Raw genomic sequence first — 18,229 nt, 5'->3', positions numbered from 1 at the left:
GCCCTCCTCCCACTTTACGCCGCGCCAACGTTCCGTCTTGTCACACGCACCTCGGGTCGTCGTGATGATGACCCTAGACTTAGCCCTGCGCCGGGCTACACTAGGTAGACTGGCTAGGCATTTAATGCTTGGTCGGTGGAGTGCGCTGCAAGGCCAGCTTCTCTGGCCGACGCATGCCCCGTCTGCTTGGGGAATCATCCCCCGACTGCGTTATGGCTGACGTCAGGGTCCTCCTCGGGGAACTTTTGCGGTTGTTTTTCTCTGTTTGGGCCTGTATTTCATACCTCTCAAATTGATATTTGTTGTCGTGCCATACTCCATAATTTAGTTAGTATTTCATCACGCTGAATTGCTTCCGAGTAGGCGCAAATACACAACATATTATGTATACCCTATGACTTAATGTTCCGTCATAGCTATAGATCAAGCAACTCCTAATCATGCTAGGATTGTAAGGAACATGGATTTAGGGTTACAAGATCATGTCATGCAAAGGATAGGCTTAAATACTACTCCATCCATATCAAAATATAAGACGTTTTTGTAGACTAGTTTAGCCTACCAAAACATCTCATATTTTGGTAGAGGTAGTATCTAAAATAACATAGCAGTTAAATGGAAGGGTTTAAAATCAGGGAACTATGAGTTCAAGTTTTGCGTTAGTAGCAACAAAAAGAAAGAAAAGAGACCGAACCAAATTATCACTAACGTCAGCAGATAAGGAGGGGCAAAAGGCGGTGAGCAAACTAGATAATGATTTTTATTTGAAAAACATGAAACTATGAGTTCGATTTTTGTCGTACTAGCAATAGTAACAACAAGAAAAAGATGGAACACATTAACAACAACGTCAGCAGATAAGGAGGGACAAACAACGATTATCAAACTAGATAATTTTTTTTATTATTTAAAAAATAGGTAGCTATGAGTTTGATGTTAGCCCTACTATGAACAATAACAAAATAAAGAGATGGAAACGCATTAACACGCATTAACACCAACACCAACAGATAAGGAGGGACGGAAAGCGGTGAGCAAAGTAGATAACGGTCGAGCCACAACACGTATGACCTTATACATATAATCAAATCACATGTTTCGCCACTCCTACCAAAAAAGGCCAAGCATTCATTTCCGCTCCAATATTATGTAACAAAATTTCCATGCTAGGATTGGATGTTTATGATCTTTACCAGAAATTTGATGGAACTTTCAACTATGTTGTTACTACGATGTCATCAACAAATTTCAATATGAAAGCAATTATAGCAACATGGGCAGCGAGCTACTATACAATGTGTGTTCTCCACTCTAAATCTGATGGACCTTTCCACTCTGTTCCTACAATGTTAGCAACAAATATCAATATGAAAGTAACTATAGCAACTTTAAATGGGCATGTATTGAACTTATTCGGCGTACAATCACATGTTTTCATGCTCAACAAAAAATGTGGAGGATCCATTTTTCTCTGGCGTAATTCATAACGAGACCGTTCGCTTCATATTTACCCGAAACGGGGGTACTTCTCGCTCTGTTTTCGCCCTTTTTGCTAGCAACGGATAAGGAGACTAAGAACTTATTAATACAGGGGCTAGAAGATAAGGAGGGAACTTGTACAAGTACCCTACCAACTTGCAGCCTAGCCAGAGATCAAAAACAAAACTTGCAGCCTAGCCTTGGCTGCTATCTCTTCTCCTCCCCTCCCTCCCCAACTACTCCCTCCCCTCCCACATACGCTTCTTCAAGAGAGCAGAGCAAACCCAGCACGACACCCTCATCTCCCACCAAGATCACCGCCGAGCAGACCACCGTTCCAGCGCCGCCGATGGATTCGTCTCACCACAAGGTTCATCTCTCTGCCCGGCCGTCTTCTAATTGAAAAAAAAAGAAAGATCTTCTTATGCTCTGTGGCTGCTGATGTGTTCCTGGCCTCTGCCTCGTCCCCCTCAGGTGATCGGGGTCGCTCCGGCGGCGGCGGAGGGAGGGAGGATGTGCTGCGTCGAATGCCGCACCACCACCACCCCCATGTGGCGCAGCGGGCCGACGGGGCCGAGGGTGAGTTCCCCACTTCTCCCCTCCTTTTCCTTTCTTTCTTGTTTGTGCTTGTGGCCTGTGGGGGAGGTGATCGGTGGTGTCAACCATGGCCTGATCAACACAGTTCTTGCGGTTCGTACGATCGTGCGATCGATTCTTGATTATATCGTTCAAGCTGTTCCTAGAGCGATCGTGCTAGAATCATTAGAGCCTCTGTTTTGGCAGAGTAAGATCATAAGATAGGATGGCGATTTTAATCCGGGTATTTGCGTGGGAGAGGAAGATCATAAGATATGGCGGCGATTTTTATCTAAAAAAAGATATGGTGATGATTGTTCTAATCAGGGCAGCTTGGAGCTTTGGATAAAGTCCCACGGCAAAGGAAAAAAAAAAAGAAAGAGAATCAGTGTGTGTACTCAGTTTTGATTCCATTTGGAGGTTAGGTGAGCTGTTCCTCGCAACAGTGCTAACCTCCAATCCCCCCTAATATTCCCAAGTGGCATGTGTGAGATGGGATATTTAAAAAGGGGCCAGCTTTTCTCTGGTTGTTTTCTATTGGTTGGGCCAATTCTTTAAGGGATATCCTTATCACCATGATAGTTTTTCACTTCATTCTGGCACTGAGCCGTGCACCCATCAACCAGTAATCTCTTCTTTTTTGTTGTTGGCAAAAGTGATATGTTTCTCTGATCTGAAAAGTAACAATGGTGTTAGTGGTCCTAGTCTGATAACAAAAATAGAACTGAATGTGTATTGAACATCTTCTTTTAATTTGTGTATTGAACATTTTTCACTTCGATTGTAGACGCTTTGCAACGCGTGCGGTATCCGATACAGGAAGAAGAGGAGGCAGGAGCTAGGTCTCGACAACAAGCCGCAGAACCAGCAGCTAAACCAACAACAACAACACCAACAACAGCAGCAGCAGCAGCAACAACAACGAGAAGATCACGGAGAGGCAACAAGTGCAGTAAAAGACAGCAGCAGCAGTAGCAACAACAAAAGCAGTAACCTCCAAGTGGTGAAGAAGAAAAGGACGGTCTCAATGGGGGTGGAGGAGGCTGCATTCTTGCTCATGGCCTTGTCCTCCTCATCTACACCCCCACTACTACATGGCTGACGACCCCCCACAATTGGTGCGCCGTGTACATACATACATGATATACAAGGCAGCCTAAACAGACCACCAAGTGATTCCAAACCAGTCATACAGATTTCTTAGATGGATTATCAGGATGGAGCAGCAGGGAAATTATGTCTCTTTCAGGCTGATGATGTTGATGTGATGGGGGGGCTGGATTTTGTATTTGGATCCACCTGCGCCGTAGATCTTGGATCGTGTCAGTGTGTCGCATTCGAGACCGAAAGGGAAGGTGCTCTGGGGCAAATGTTTGCTCCGGAGAGGGAAAAAGCTGGTCAGTGGCTGTATGTTTGTTGGTAGGCTCAACTGTGATTAGTCCAGAGTTTGTTTTTATTTTACTCCTGATTCAATGTGTTCCCTATTTTCTGTTTATTTCCATGTAAGTGTTTTGTTTCCATTGTTAATTCAGAAGGATGGGTGATCAAAAGCAAGCATTGCCCTCCTTCATGTGTAATAAAGATCAAATCAATAAAAATGATTCATTCGTTTCAATTCAATCAGTGCAAATCAAGACAGAAATTTGCGTTTCTTATGCTGATTGATGCTGATGAATCCAGATTTTATTTGCAGCCATAACCATTCATGCATATGCAAATGCAAAACATACAGTACATACAAAGCAGAAATAACCACCATGAAATTACACCTGTCATGCCAAAGTGATAACCTTTGTTATTAGTTAGAGACAAGCTCAGCATATACAGAGTTGGACAAAAGGAAAGATCAATCCAACTATCACTTTATTCAGCCCTACTGCAGTTGACGTTGGTTCAGGCTACTGCTGCCTCTCTACCATGTATGATAGTCTGCTTCTTGCACACATTTGATCAAAATTACAACCATCTAATCATCACAAAAACTTCAGGCTATTCCTGGTTTATCTCACAAAATATAGTGGTAACCTATGGTTTTGGGAGTGGTTCAAATTCTCCGGGACTTTTCATGCGTAGCATGGTTTCCCTGAACAACATGTCACAGGGTTGCCATTTAACTGTAAAAACTCATTCCATCTGGCCAGCCAGTTCAGCTTCCTCATCGCCATCAAACTCCTGCTCCACTCCTTTCACCTGCCAAAGAATGAAACATTGAAGTTTGTGAAGCCTGCCAATGGTGATATATCAATCGAAGATCAACAAGTTACTCTTTTAAGCAAGCTGGGCATAAGAAACAATAGCAATGGCAACAGATTCTTGAATAGTACTCCCTCCGTTTGTTTTTATAAGACGTTTCAGACAGGTTGCTTTGTACTGTGTTGAACAGTGTCTGAATGTCTAAAATGTCTTATAAAAATGAACAGAGGAAGTACCAGATAACCGGCAATCTAGCTATCAAATGGGCAGCCCTTTTCACTTAACACACACACACACACACACACACACACACACACACTATGAGCTGTTCCAAGAAGTGGGAAGCAAAGCACTGACTATTACCTCGGGCACATAGTGCATGAGCATGTTCTCTATGCCAGATTTCAACGTGACTGATGAACTAGGGCAGCCACTGCAGGCACCTTGCATTTTTAGCTTCACTATCCCTGTTTCTCTGAAAGGATAAGTATCACAGTGAGACAATGTAGCCAAAATTGTTGAAAATCAGCATCATACATGAACATCATGCGAGGGGAGGTACTAACGGCTCAAATCCTCGGTATTCAATGTCACCGCCATCATCTTGAACAGCCGGACGAATGCGGGTCTCCAATAGTTCTTTTATCATAGCAACTATTTCTGAATCATCCTTCAACATAGACAACGTTGCATGGCAGATTTAGAATCCCAAGCACATGTTTTCAATTATTCATGATAAAAAAGGACAGACCCAGTGCATAGAAGCTCTCACACAAGGTGGGGTCTGGGGAGGGATTATAGTAACCTAGTCTTACCCCTGCAAAGTGCAATGCAGAGAGGCTGGTCCGAAAACCTCTTGGCACAAGTGGGGAGGACTTCACCACTGCGCCAGGCCTGCCGTCTCTTTTCAATTATTCATGATGACAAATGTTATTTTGCTTCCCCACAGGGAACAAAAGATATTGTGTCAGTGCTACTGCTATCTACCTTCCTGTCACACACAAGAGTTAACAGTATGCACATTCTGGATTCAGGTCGCAGTATAGATCTGTGAAATTATAAGTTCATTAGCATTATTCAGCGGTATTGTGCTGGTGGTGTGAACCTTGAATCACAACGTGATACCTGACGTGCTGAAGATAACCAAACGGCATGGATGCGTTGCTCAGGTCTCCAACCTCTCCTAATACGATTGGACTTACTAGATCTTTCATAAGACAACTAGACTCTTTCATAATTCTGTACTTTCCTAATGAACTCTTAGTATCCTTCTCTCTCATGGACTTATGTTTTATATCGTTACTGTATGCTTACATCTTGCATAAAACAAACAATGTTTATACTTACACCCTAGATGACCACGTCTGCAAAAAGCAATCTGCGAATAAAAAGCCAAAAAATTCTGCCCAATAGTATTCTTTTCTTATAATTGTAGTTTAGAAATATTGTATGGCACAAGAAATGAGCTGCTGCAGAAGAACAAAGCTATAGAAACAAACCAAGAAATAGAAAGAATGTGCATAAATACCTCGTGAATTGCTGTGTCCATAGCAGCTGCAGTATTTGAGTCCAGGAAAAGTGGCTGTCCAGATGAGTAGAAATCCATTATCGCAGCAAAGACCTCAGGCTTAAGATAATCCCATGAAGTCTCATCAGATTTTGTCACAGTTACAAAATCAGATCCAAAGAATACTCTTGTAACTCCTGCATAGAAATGCGTCCAGTCAACATCATGACCAAATGGAACATTTCACTGAGAAATTTTGGCGCCAATTTCAGATGTTGTGCTGTCTGCTGTGAAATCTTACTGTTACACATTTACTGATCCTAGCATTTATTTGTTGTTATGGTTCCAAAGAATAACGAGAATGCCAAACTAAGCCTGAAGCATTTGCATGGATGTGCTATTTTGTAAGAAGTCAAATCCCTTATTAAACAATGACAAAGTTGCATGTCCGCATCATGGTGACGCATTTTGAAAAATAAAGAACCATCAGCTCCAAATATGTCTTGCCTAACAGATTTCAATATAACATCAGGATTCTTGCTTTTGGAGTGACTTCCTTCTGCCCCATGAACCATTCAACCGTGTGCCTTTTTTTCATACTATTCTTCAAATTTAACCCAGCTCAATGCCTGCATGAAGTTATCATGCCCTTTGCCCACGTTAAATAGGCCTCCCTCAACTTATGTTTCACCAATTTATTGTATTCAAGTCCCCTTACTGTTCTTTTGTGCCTAAATGGTTGCTTGGATATCCAACAAACCACAGTGTTTACTTGGTTGCTAATTTATTTGGTAAGAATTCAGTGAATGGCGCTCTGTAGTTTGTAAGCCACCTTTTCCAATTACGTCTCATGACAGTTCCCTTTAATAGCTAAAAGGCTTTTAGTTTAAAAACAGAAGATCAACAAGACAAAATGAAAGGAAAACTAAAAAGTAATTGGACAGAAAAAATTATTAACATTGGTTCATTCAAGAATACTGTCCACCAAACATGGAAGACTAACAAGATCAGTTCTTCTAACTCAAATTCAGGGCGCAACCTCATATGCCCTTACAAGTAAACCTCATATACACCTAGGCTCGCATGTCATACACACAGAGTGTCTGCTTGTAATACCAAGGGGGGGGGGGGGGTAGGTTTTTCAACTTTGCAGGGGCATGTAAGGACTAAACCCAAATTCAATACACAGCTACAGATTGCTTGTTGTGAAGACGGTAACTAACTGATTAACACGAGGACTGGTAAATACCTAAACTGAAATGCTGAAATATAAAACAAACACAGTAGATGACTAGGGCGGCAGGAATGATGTACCTTCTATCGCAAACAGCGCCTTCGCCAAAGGAGATGTCATGGCAGTCCGAGCATTAGGGAAATCAGAGCTCCCAACTTCCATAACTGGCTTTCCAGGATGGAACATGAGCGACTGCGGGTTGGGGGTCGACTGCGTCTGGATGAACATGGTCCTCTTCTGCCCTGTCCCATGACACCAAATTTGCAAGCAAACAAACATGAGCACATGAGCTAAGGCACTGACACCAACATATCCGCGAACAATCAGGTCGTCTAATGCAAGAAAAAGATCGACTAAATGGAGCCCATTTCAAAAGAAAATGTACAATAAAGTTGAGTGTGCAATGCAAGTATCACAGAACATTGCTGACCTACAAACGAACGCGTCGTCGCTCAGACGATGAAACCGACCTACCACGCGCAAAACTAATTCGCTAGCCGACCATAGAATTCACATCTCCACGCGTCCAATCCATGAATCCGACCTCGCAGAGCCAAATTCGACACAAGGAGAAGGAGCGGCGAAATCTAACCTCCGAGCCGATCCCATGGGGAAGGGGGTGCGGGATTCCTGGGCGCGGCCGGGCGCGCGAAGGGCGGCGAATTGAGGCGGTCTAGAGCGCCGCCGGCCGCCGACGAGAGGAAGCGCGGCGCGGGGAGAACCCGCCTCTGGAGGAGCTGGGACACGAGCGCGAGGGCCCTCCTCCTCGCCATCGCCATTCTTTGCCTCTGCTTGCGTTGCGCTCTTCTCTTCCTCTTCCTCTTCTTCTAGGTCGGCTCACAAATTCGTGACTTCCTTTTGGGCCGGTTCTAAGATTCTCGGCTCGTATATGAGCTGGACCCTGGTCGGCCCAATGGTTGGGCCTTCCGCTCGAAAGAAATAGTCGACGTTTTCGCGAGGAAGACTGAAAACTCGAGCGGTTCTCGTGTGCGGCGGCGGCAGTCGAGGCATGGCGGCGGCGGCAAATCGTCTGAACCAGGTACCTCCTCCTCCCCCCCCCCCCGCCCCTCTCAACGGCCCGCCGCCCGCCGCCGCCAGTCCAGGAAACCCGCCGCCGCCCTGCTCCGCTCTTGTCTGACTCACCGTCGCCGGCTAATAGTGATAGGCCCATCAGCCATCTTTCACTTTTGCAGGTTTTTGCATTTGTTGCTATCTTATGGACGACAAGAGTAACGTGAAGAAGGAAATAGATGGCTCCCTTGCGCCCCGTCCTCGCAAGGTTAGTGTTCGCTTTTGTTGTTCCTAATGTATATTCCATTGTTTCAATTTGATGGTTACGGTTTTGGCTTCTTGCATTTTAAGGGAGGACTTAAATTCGCACCCAAAAAGCCTCCAAAGAAACCTGCAAAGGTTGTCCCAAAAGCGTATGTTTCTTCTGTCTAGATTTTCTTTCACAATTCCAGTTATTTAAGGTTTTCTAGATGCGCAGGCACGGTATCATGGGATTTAGTTGATTAAACTGTCTACAGGGAGCCTGTTGAGGAGAGCAAGGATGAAATCATTGATAAGGAATTGTTGATGAAACTGAAGACATCACAGGTGCCTATACTAGTCTGTTGGCCGTTTGTTGTATCTGCAAGCTTTTTGTTTAATGGCTGGTTGGTGTGTTTTATATTTTGTTACAACTGTAGAGCACTGATCCCTTTGGAAGAAGACCTAAGGTTGAGAAAAAAGGTAAATGTGGTTAATTGATATTGTGTTCCATGATCCTACTCTTTGAGCATGCTCAGCGCCTATTTTCTCCCATTTGCATTGGCTCATCAGTCAACTCTTGTTGCGAAAGAAGCACCTCTTAAGTTCTAAATTTTCATACTTGACTATATGTCTGTAAGAATCTTGGGGGCTGTTAATTGAGGAAGTCGCATCTAATTCCTCATCACTCGACAAAATTGACCGATCAACTTCCCTTTTAAGTCATGGACTTCTTTGAACAATTTCTTGTTACTAGTTTATGTGTGTTTCGTCCCTAATATACACAATGTTGTTCTACCAATACACTGGTCCTGGAAAGAAAACTGTGGATTGTTTCAGAGCTGGCCAAGCACAAGTGTTTCGTACTGTAGTTTTGTTGGCCTCTGAGGGTGAAAACATATTGCGAATAACTTGCGAGGCAACTGTAACTTACAAGGCTTCATGTGCTCATCTTCAGGAATGCAATATGCAGAGGTTGCACCAAATTAGAATCTTGTTCTCTTGCATAGTGTAATATTACTGCACGCAGTAAAGTGTATCTTATTATAGAGTAGATGTTAAAGAATCTCTCTTAGCTTAGCCCTTTCTTTGTGAATATGTTAGATTATTCAACCATCAAACTAGTTTGGTCTTGTTGATGAATTCAGCCACTGTTTCTAATATTGCTGGCATTTTCTCTGTAAATTTGGATATATTACTAATGATATATCAATCTGCTGGCACAACAGAAATCAATACACAGGTTGCATTTGGGCAAGGGAACTCTTCGTACGCAAGATCTTTTCCTACGCGGAAGTATTCGGCAGGTATTATTGCGACATATTTATCTAGATTGTTCTATGTTTAGTTAAACGTTCCACTAAATGGTAATATCTGTTCATGAAAATTGGAAAAAGAAAATAACTAGTGCTTTTTGGTAGTTTGTTGGCTGGCTTTGCAATTTTGTTTCTCCTTTTGAACAAAACAGAGAACATGGAACACTTATTTGCTGTACATATTATTGTATTTGGATGAAGACCTTGCACTCTTGTAGTTGTTAGACTGGCATTGCAATTTTGTTTCACTTTCAGAATGGAACAGAGATCATGCAACACTGTTTTAATTGTACATATTGCTGTATTTGGAGCTTTAACACCCTTTCTTTTCATGCATGCTCTGTATGATGTTACAGCGCCAAAAGCACCAAAAGAATATGTGGATCCATGGGTGAGTGTAGTTACCAAGTGCGAACCAATATGAATGTCTTCCTGTGCATGCATTATTCATTTGATTAATTTCCATCTTTTTACAGGATTATACCCATAGCGACTATCCTATAACTCTCCCACTTAGGAGGCCCTACTCTGGAGATCCTGGTATTCTATTGGTCCTTCTAGTCTTATGTTGTAAGATTATTTTTCTTTAACCCTGCATTATTTCTCTCCTACGTACGTCATGTAGAGATTCTTGATGAAGAGGAGTTTGGAGAGAATTCGGCCAGCAGAGCTCAGGATGGCGAATTAACTGCAGCAGAAGAACTTGGATTAATGGTAATTTATTATCAAATTGTTACAGCATGTCATTTCTTGTCCTATGCTTTAGAGCAAAATCAGAATTTTGAATTTACATATTATTAGTATGCAACCTGGCGTCTAACTGCTTGAACCTTTTAAGGCTGTGTTTGGTATTGCAGTGGATTGTGATAATCCCGTTTGCCCCACCAGATTTTGTCTATTTTAGTGTTATTTCACCCACGTTTTTGTACTTCTATGACTAAATTTGTACAGAAGACTAAATAAGCACAGTACAATACAATTCAGCAACCACAAACAGACGACTATAGCTGCTTTTTATATTGACTGTTGTGGTGACAGGATTGGTCCGACACACCACAGTTACTCTTCTTCCAGTTACCTGCGTCTCTTCCTTTACCAAAGCAAATGGAATCTGTTGAAGAACCAAATACTGGCTCTGAGGAGAATGTTGAACCTGCCACAAGCTCTAAAGTGGCACGTGGGCAGACACTCCCTGGCTCTAAGATCAAAGATCTGCCAGGAGGTCTCATGGGGAAGATACTCGTTTATAAAAGCGGTAAAGTGAAGATGAAGATAGGAGATGCACTGTTTGATGTGAGTATGAAAACTGTAAACTGCTGCATTTTGTGTTTGTGTATATGTTTTCCGTGCAACGCTAACAATTACAAACTTCCCAGGTATCTCCCGGTTCAAATTGCATGTTTGTCCAGGAGGCTGTGGCGGTTAACACCAGAGAAAATCATTGCTGCACCCTGGGAGAGGTCAGTAAGCGCGCGGTTATTACCCCGGATGTTAGCTATCTGCTGGGCTCTACTGACAAGATGGAAGAATAAGTCCATGTTTGCATGGAATATTGTTCAGGAGAACAACCTGTGAGTATACTTGCCCTTCCTGGACTTCATTCTAGGAGGGGGGTATCAGCTTTTCCCAATATGATAGTCTTTGGTTTTCGAGGAAATGCATTGAACAATAGTTGAATTGATCAGTCAGTGACAAATAGATCAGTGCTGAAGTGAGGGGAATGGCATAAAGTCGCAATTTTGGTAGTAAAGATAAGCTCGTGGAGTGATTTTTGTGCCTTGTTCAGGCCGCTTGATCAAGTTTTCTCGGTAAAGTGAAGGTGCTTATATATGCAAATCTACTCCTTTTTTTTGTCTTGCCATGCGTGGTAGAATAAGTGTAATTGAATGTGTCATGAAAAAACATGATGCTACAATCCTAGATTACGCCCTTACTTTGCTAACAGATGTGCATCTCCATTCAAGTCACCAAAGACGCAGCCAATTATAATGTGATCACAGCAGCAATTCCTCACCACGTTAGGCTTTTTTCGGTTTGTCTGGTGATCCCCACTTCCTCACCCATTCCCTGTAAGGATTACACCTCTAAATTCTCCTCAATCCCTCCCTGAATTTTTGTTTGGTTAACCCCTCCCAGCATGCACCTATTAATGCCACCCATCTTTCATCATGCAGCAATATAGGAGTTATGTTTTACAGTGTCATCATTTGAACTGAACAAACATGAATAAGAGAAGATAATCAGTCAGAATCAAGTACAGAAGGATCACACATTCTGTGAAACATCAGTTTTTTATAGTACCACTCACTAGAAAGCAGAATCAGTTTCATTCAGAAGCAAAAGAAGGATAGTCCAGACCATGTTCTCTCTCTCTTGACCAAAGCAAACTGCCTAGTTACTGGCAAAGAATTTTGAATAGCATCTGCAGAAAAATAGAATAAAATTTCAATGAGCACAACAATTTAAGAAAAATCAAGCGATATCTGTAGCTATTGATATCACTGAGCATCAAATCAAGTGAACAGTTCCTTTGGAAATGTATTTTACTGTATTGTAGAAAAAAAATGCATTTTACTGTATGTAGCAGATACCAGATCATGATAGAATAGCCAAAACATATCTGTAGCATCCACAAAAAAAAATCTTTAAATTGCTATTGTGACAAAATGAAACTGAAGTGTGCTAACTATAGTAGTGCTAAGCAGGAGGTAAATGAGGGTATCCATCCATAATGAGTTGCACGACACTTGGAACATACCCCTAGCAAAACTGTGTTAATTGTAGTAGTCTTGGATTGAACAAACCCTAACAATCCACATCAGTGTTTGCTAGAGCTCCTGTCCTGCTAACCAAAGTATATGCAGATGAACATGGGGGGTTCATCCATTGTTTGGTGATAAGCTATGCTATCTACCTCAACAATTGCAGAACCACCAGCATCTTTTGAATTTTGCTGGACCATAGAGGAAGCAGCAAGCACTGAAGTTATTTGACTGTACTATATGCTACTCCCTTTGTTCACTATTATAAGATGTTTTGGTTATTTCAATATGGACTACGTACGGATTGAAATGAGTAAACAAACACAGTAAAATACGTAAACACTGGAGCGAAGCGTTCAATTCAAGACTGAAGTGAATATTAAATGGTTTTTGGTGTCGCTATCTAAAAGTGGTAGCTCCCCATATTTTTTGATATGTTAGCTAGATGCTATGAACATGATCAGGAGTGGTGATTGCTCATGTATGTGTACATATCTTGATTGCTTGCATTGTAAATAAGGTGGACAAAGGAATGAAAGAAACTATAATAAAGCTTCAATTCCGAAACATGGATCTGAACGTTTTGTCATTTAATCGAGATGAGTTAAACAATAAAACAAGTATTCCCTCTGTAACAAAATGTAAGACATTTTTTTGTTTTGCATAGGCAGAAAAACGTCACATTTTGTTACGGGTGGAGTAGCAAAAGATGGGATTAAGGACCCTTCTTGTTTGTTGTTCTGAGACAGCCAAGATATGATGACCATGTCTGTCAAAGATTTTATGGTGAGCAATGTCATGCGTATGACAGATTCCATCCGAATTCGGTACGATATATTTGTCTGACCCGTTAGATCCTCACTTCCTTTTAATCTGTGTTGCTCAGAAATACAGTATGGTACAATTTCGTTTGTGCATGTGCTCAAAACATATTTTCTTTTGTTCCTCGTGTGGTTTGTATAATTGCACAAAGATGAAATCCGAAAGCATGCGCTAGTCCCCTATTTCAAAAAAAGGGAGTCATAACTAGATTGCACTAAAATCAGCATGCTTCATCAAACTACACGAAAGGGTAACCTACACAAACTGTAGCTTTGCCGTAAACAGAGGCATGAGTTGGTACCAATTCCCTGAATTTTGTACCAGCTTTAGTCAAGAGAGATGAAACATTGAACTTCCACTGATCAGCCATGCTAAATGACATGGTAGTAGCTACTGCCAGTCTAAACATTTACGCAAATGTTAAAGTAGTCCATGCATATATTCTGAACTTGGAAAGTTCACGGAAAAAGGCCAGAACATGGTGACTACCTGTCTAACTAACTGTCTTCAAATGATATTTTCGCTCATTTGTACTGCCTCCGTTTTTAAATATAAGTCTTTTTAGAGATTTCAATACAAACTACATACGGATGTATACAGACATATTTTAGACTGTAGTCCCTTGTTAAAATCTCTAAAAAGACTTATATTTAGAAATGGAGGGAGTAACTGTGAGCATCCAACGGGTTTTGATTTGTAGCAACTTTTCGATTTACACAATTCCAATAACCACTTATCAACTAGGCAGCCAACTTCAAATCAAACCCATGAAAAAATAAGAGACAAAGTGAACCAATACTCTAACACTAAGCTCCCTAGTTTTAAAGAGCTCACATTCAATTAAGGTCTCCAATTAGAATTTGGTCATCCGATTTTGACTGGTTCAACAATTTCTCAAAGCTCTCTCACACTATGCTTCCTAATTTTCTAGACCTCGCAATTAATTGAGGTGTTCAATTTAGAATTGGGTCAACCATTCGATTCTTTTAATTCACTATGTTCCTAATTTTGAAGCTCTTTCATTCAATTGAGGTATTCTATTTTGGATTCGGTTTACGATTTTGACCGGGCAAACGATTTTTAAAATCAATCAGCAACAACCGGCCTATAAAAACATATCAATCCCGCGCATCCTCCCACCACCTGGAAAAAAATGCCACCATGTGATATCGTAGCACCAATATAGTAGTACATGCGACCACCGATATAGAAATTTGCCCACATAAATATAGGCCGGTTAGCGGATAACACAAAATCACATCACGAAAGGCCCATCAAATAGCCGCATTATATAAGTAAAAGTAAAACACGCTCTATCATTTCCCCCACCTGCCAAACTAAATATTTCATCAGTTCCAAGATATAAGAGGTATTAGCTATGTAGAAAGTCAAATTTCTTTAGCTTTGACCAAGTTTAGAGCAAAAATATCGACAACCACAATATTACAACAAAAATATATGGAAATTCATTTCATGATGAATTAGAAAATACCGATTTGCTATTATGGATTTTGATATATTTCTCTACAAATTTGATCAAACTTAAAAGGTTTGATTTAAAGAAAAAAGCAATACATCTTACATTTTGAAACAATGATTATTTTTTTAAGAAACCCAACAACACCAACAACGCAGCAAAGCACGCTCAATCCTTCTAGTATGACCAAACGTACTGCTCAACTATAACCACCAGGCCACTAATCCTAGTATGGCGAGTAGTTTATCCGTACGGCAAATTGAACTCTTTTCTTTTCAACAAAGAAATTGAACTCTGAGATAATGATATACTATTACATATTTTCCGGTTTATTTGGCTTGCGCATATCCCTAAATTGACAATTTAACCAATATGACACAAGTAACATATCCCAAAAATCAACTAAAAAATATACTAATAGAAAATATATCATTTAAAGTTTCTAATGATATAATTTTTATGACATATAAACTATGTTTGTCAAATTGTTATTCTGAATGTGTGCATGTCTAATAAACCGAAACCGAAAACGAGGTACTCTCTCTGATCCAAAATTCCAAAATAAGTGTGGTGGTTTTAGTTCAAGAATCGGAGAGAGTAGTATCTACGGGCTGCTCACAAGCCAAAAATCATCTAAGCAGAATTTCAGACCAAATGTGATCAACCATGTGGCAATTAACAAGAAAGCTAAATTTCATTATCTCCATATTTGTTCCAAATTCAGACTAACACTCCAACTACACATACATACATACACATATCCATACAGGAACATGAACAAGAAGCATGGCAAGTCAAGCCTTTATGGCGGCCGTGCCTTCCTCTTCCTTCTTCTCGGCCACCTCGTCCTCGTCCATGGCCTCGACGAGCGCCTCGAGCACGACCGACTTGGGGTTCACCATGGGCGGGCCCTTCTCCCGGCCTTCGAGCTCGTCTACGCCGAAGGTGATGAGCCTATCCCAGTTCCCGCCCTCGAACAGCACCCCGACCTTTCCATCGGTGACGCGCTGCACGATGCCACAGTACATGTGGTACGCGTTGTTGGGGTTCTTGACGAGCACCACCATGCCGGGGAGGAACAGCGGCAACTCCGGCGGCCTCGGCCTCCCCGCCGGAACCACGGCGGAGGATGCTTTCCCGTCCGTCTGGGTTCTCTTGGGGGGAGGAGGCGGGTTCTTGGCGACGAAGTCCTTGAGCCCGACCTCGCCCCCGGGGAAGCCGCCCGTGAGGCCCATCATCTCCTTCTCGAACGCGTCCGGGTACACCGCCGGAGGGTCCGACTTAGCGCTTCCTGGTGAGGAGTCTCCCGAGGGCGTGGATGGAGGAGGTGAGGGCGGGGTGGGCGACGAGAGCTCCTTGCGGATGCCGACCTCACCATTGCAGAGGCCGCGGCCGCCGAGGATTTCGGATAGGCGGAAGGACGCGGAGGGAGGAGGGGCGGGGAGGCGGATGCGGTGGGGGTGCAGCGGCGGGGGCCGGAGGAAGGAGGGAGTGGTGGGCGCGGGCGCCATTGGAGGGAGAAGAAGATTGGAGCAATGTGTGGAAGTGGGGGCAGGGGGAGCAGAAGAGGTGATGAGGCGGCCCGTGCGCTTCTTGACACGTGGCACTGCTGATGAGTTGGTACTTCTGTGAAAGGCGTGGGTGTGGACGAGAAACGGGTGAAGAAACACTCGCGTGACTGACCCAGTTGAGTTTGGTAGAGAAAAGCAGGCCCAAAACTAACATATGGATATTGTTTGTTTGCCTGTATTGAGATCGTTGTTCATCATAGAATCCGCAAATTCTTAGCGGCCGTCAGTACCCATAAATTTATTTTCAGCTAGCATATTAAATGGGCCGTAATTCTTAATAAGAAAAGCTGCATGATAGTGACAGATTTAAATTCTGACATTTGAGACCCACAAAGAAAAAGTCTATCCAAGGCGATGTCCACTTGATAGTAAACATTCAGAAACCTGATTTTAAAATTACTGTAAATCCAAAACTCGCCTGAAAATCATGAAACTTGACATTATGTTATGACATGGCACAACATGCTGTGGTGAAAAAATTGTCCAATTTGGGATAAATTTGGGTATAAATCGGAATTTCTCTTAAGAAGCTTCATGGTTCCGAGAGGGAACTTGTTACTTATGTGTGTGAAACGACATATGTTGTCTCTTCCCGCCTTGATTTATTTTACAGAGGCAACATGCAACGATAGAAGTGTCGTCCTAAAAATATGAAATTATTCAGGGTTCATTTTGCCTTTTTATATGTTATTTGAGTTTTCTAGGCATTTACGAACATACTTTGGTGTGTGCAAACGCCATGTGTGTACTAGCCACCTATGTAATTGGATGTTTAGTTTGGTTATGAAATCAAGTCCTTATAAGTTATAAGTACATGTATTGTTGTTCTGTATGCAATGACATCGCACACGGACCATACTAGGAAACCCGTTGGTGATGAATTCATCAATCGCTGACAATTGTATACCAGCAAACGTTTCCCCACAACACACACGGCTTATTAGCAGAATCGTCTATGTTATTATCGGTCTTGGCACACATCTCTGATTACGGACCTGTTTGCCGTGTATCACACACATCTGGTTAAGTTGAACCGTTTCTGTTATCTCGGCTCATGGCAAATAGTTCATCCGAGTGAGTTGTATGCCGTCTGTCGCACATGCCTTGATCTGCCCAACCGTTTCAGTTGTGTTGCCTAATCACAAACAGTTCATCTGGGTGAACTGTATGCCGTATATGACATACACCTTCATCTGGCTACCCGTTTCTGTTGTTAAGCTCATCGCAAACAATTCATTCGAGTGAACTGTAAGCCACGCATCGTACACGCAACTATAATTTGAATCGTGTTTGGAAAACTTTTTTTAATCTTTTTTGAGGTTTTATTACATCACCGTTTGCGATTAATGCATCACACACAGTTTCGTCGAAGAGTCTCTAATTGTAGTGTCGCGTTTGGACCATCTTGCAGTAGTGATATTTGAGTTCTTGATCCTATCTGCTAGTTATATGCACTTATTATTGTTCTGATCCGTAGACCCCAAGGTGACAATAATTGGGATACTCTCGGGGATGGCTGTAATTTGAGGAGTTCATGTATTCCTATGTGTTAATGCTTTGTTCCGGTTCTCTATTAATAGGAGGCCTTAATATCTCTTAAATTTCCTTATGGACCCCGCTGCCACGAGAGGGTGGGACAAAAGATGCCATGCAGGTTCTTATTATAATCACGTATGACTATATACGGAATACATGCCTACATTAAATTGATGAATTGGAGCAATTGTGTGTCGCTCTAGGTTGTGACTGATACATGATGAATGTCATCCAACTAAAAGCACAAGTGCTCCCTGGGTGATTTTGGTAATTAATGTCAACATATCTCTTATTGGACTAATAGTTTTATCTAGTGTATTTTAGACAAGTCAACAATGGCGTGGAAAGGACAAGAGGATGTGGAACCCCTTCAAGGTGCTAAGGACAAAGATTGGCAAAAGCTCAAGACTCTTCATCTTTATTTTAAGGATCCAAGATCACATTGAGTCCCTAGGAAAGCCAATACTATTAAAAGGGGATGAGATGTTGCATAATGGCTTGCTTG

At 42.1% G+C, this 18,229-nt stretch overlaps 4 protein-coding genes across 4 annotated transcripts; 2 read left to right on the top strand and 2 right to left on the bottom strand.

Annotated features, from left to right (window-relative positions):
* Nucleotides 1–1,632: 1,632 nt before the first annotated feature.
* Nucleotides 1,633–3,670, top strand: LOC123180571 (GATA transcription factor 17). The gene is made up of 3 exons (XM_044592645.1): nucleotides 1,633–1,849; nucleotides 1,954–2,058; nucleotides 2,843–3,670. Exons 1-3 carry the CDS (start codon nucleotides 1,829–1,831, stop codon nucleotides 3,155–3,157), a joined length of 441 nt encoding a protein of 146 aa, XP_044448580.1. The 5' UTR covers nucleotides 1,633–1,828; the 3' UTR covers nucleotides 3,158–3,670.
* A 160-nt stretch (nucleotides 3,671–3,830) lies between these two features.
* On the bottom strand, nucleotides 3,831–7,889 carry LOC123180570 (nifU-like protein 4, mitochondrial). Its single transcript, XM_044592644.1, has 6 exons — nucleotides 7,582–7,889; nucleotides 7,070–7,231; nucleotides 5,777–5,952; nucleotides 4,815–4,918; nucleotides 4,612–4,723; nucleotides 3,831–4,245 (listed from the first exon to the last, which is right to left on the bottom strand). The coding sequence occupies exons 1-6, from the start codon at nucleotides 7,766–7,768 to the stop codon at nucleotides 4,180–4,182; spliced, it is 807 nt and encodes a 268-aa protein (XP_044448579.1). The 5' UTR covers nucleotides 7,769–7,889; the 3' UTR covers nucleotides 3,831–4,179.
* A 59-nt stretch (nucleotides 7,890–7,948) lies between these two features.
* On the top strand, nucleotides 7,949–11,369 carry LOC123180569 (DNA-directed RNA polymerase III subunit RPC4). The gene is made up of 11 exons (XM_044592643.1): nucleotides 7,949–8,028; nucleotides 8,183–8,268; nucleotides 8,352–8,413; nucleotides 8,519–8,588; nucleotides 8,681–8,723; nucleotides 9,470–9,547; nucleotides 9,913–9,947; nucleotides 10,033–10,096; nucleotides 10,182–10,270; nucleotides 10,595–10,849; nucleotides 10,933–11,369. Exons 2-11 carry the CDS (start codon nucleotides 8,206–8,208, stop codon nucleotides 11,086–11,088), a joined length of 915 nt encoding a protein of 304 aa, XP_044448578.1. The 5' UTR covers nucleotides 7,949–8,028; nucleotides 8,183–8,205; the 3' UTR covers nucleotides 11,089–11,369.
* A 3,923-nt stretch (nucleotides 11,370–15,292) lies between these two features.
* Nucleotides 15,293–16,204, bottom strand: LOC123180568 (NAD(P)H-quinone oxidoreductase subunit S, chloroplastic). Its single transcript, XM_044592642.1, has one exon. The coding sequence runs from the start codon at nucleotides 16,126–16,128 to the stop codon at nucleotides 15,412–15,414; it is 717 nt and encodes a 238-aa protein (XP_044448577.1). The 5' UTR covers nucleotides 16,129–16,204; the 3' UTR covers nucleotides 15,293–15,411.
* Between the last annotated feature and the right edge of the window lie 2,025 nt (nucleotides 16,205–18,229).

The sequence above is a fragment of the Triticum aestivum genome, chromosome 1D (genome assembly GCF_018294505.1).
Source record: "Triticum aestivum cultivar Chinese Spring chromosome 1D, IWGSC CS RefSeq v2.1, whole genome shotgun sequence".
Lineage (NCBI taxonomy): Eukaryota > Viridiplantae > Streptophyta > Magnoliopsida > Poales > Poaceae > Triticum > Triticum aestivum.
Note: the sequence above shows the minus strand (reverse complement) of the source record. Positions and strands in the feature narration are given on the sequence as shown.

Bases quoted from the DNA above. Each gene is read 5' to 3' on its own strand.
- LOC123180571 (XM_044592645.1), top strand. From the start codon at position 1,829: ATGGATTCGTCTCACCACAAG. The intron at 1,850-1,953 runs GTTCATCTCTCT...CGTCCCCCTCAG, and splicing joins TGGATTCGTCTCACCACAAG to GTGATCGGGGTCGCTCCGGC. The intron at 2,059-2,842 runs GTGAGTTCCCCA...CTTCGATTGTAG, and splicing joins GCGGGCCGACGGGGCCGAGG to ACGCTTTGCAACGCGTGCGG.
- LOC123180570 (XM_044592644.1), bottom strand. From the start codon at position 7,768: ATGGCGATGGCGAGGAGGAGGGCCCTCGCGCTCGTGTCCCAGCTCCTC. The intron at 5,953-7,069 runs GTACATCATTCC...ATTTCTATGCAG, and splicing joins GGCGCTGTTTGCGATAGAAG to GAGTTACAAGAGTATTCTTT. The intron at 4,246-4,611 runs GTAATAGTCAGT...ATTCTTTGGCAG, and splicing joins TCATGCACTATGTGCCCGAG to GTGAAAGGAGTGGAGCAGGA.
- LOC123180569 (XM_044592643.1), top strand. From the start codon at position 8,206: ATGGACGACAAGAGTAACGTGAAGAAGGAAATAGATGGCTCCCTTGCG. The intron at 8,414-8,518 runs GTATGTTTCTTC...AACTGTCTACAG, and splicing joins GCAAAGGTTGTCCCAAAAGC to GGAGCCTGTTGAGGAGAGCA. The intron at 9,948-10,032 runs GTGAGTGTAGTT...ATCTTTTTACAG, and splicing joins AAGAATATGTGGATCCATGG to GATTATACCCATAGCGACTA.
- LOC123180568 (XM_044592642.1), bottom strand. From the start codon at position 16,128: ATGGCGCCCGCGCCCACCACTCCCTCCTTCCTCCGGCCCCCGCCGCTG.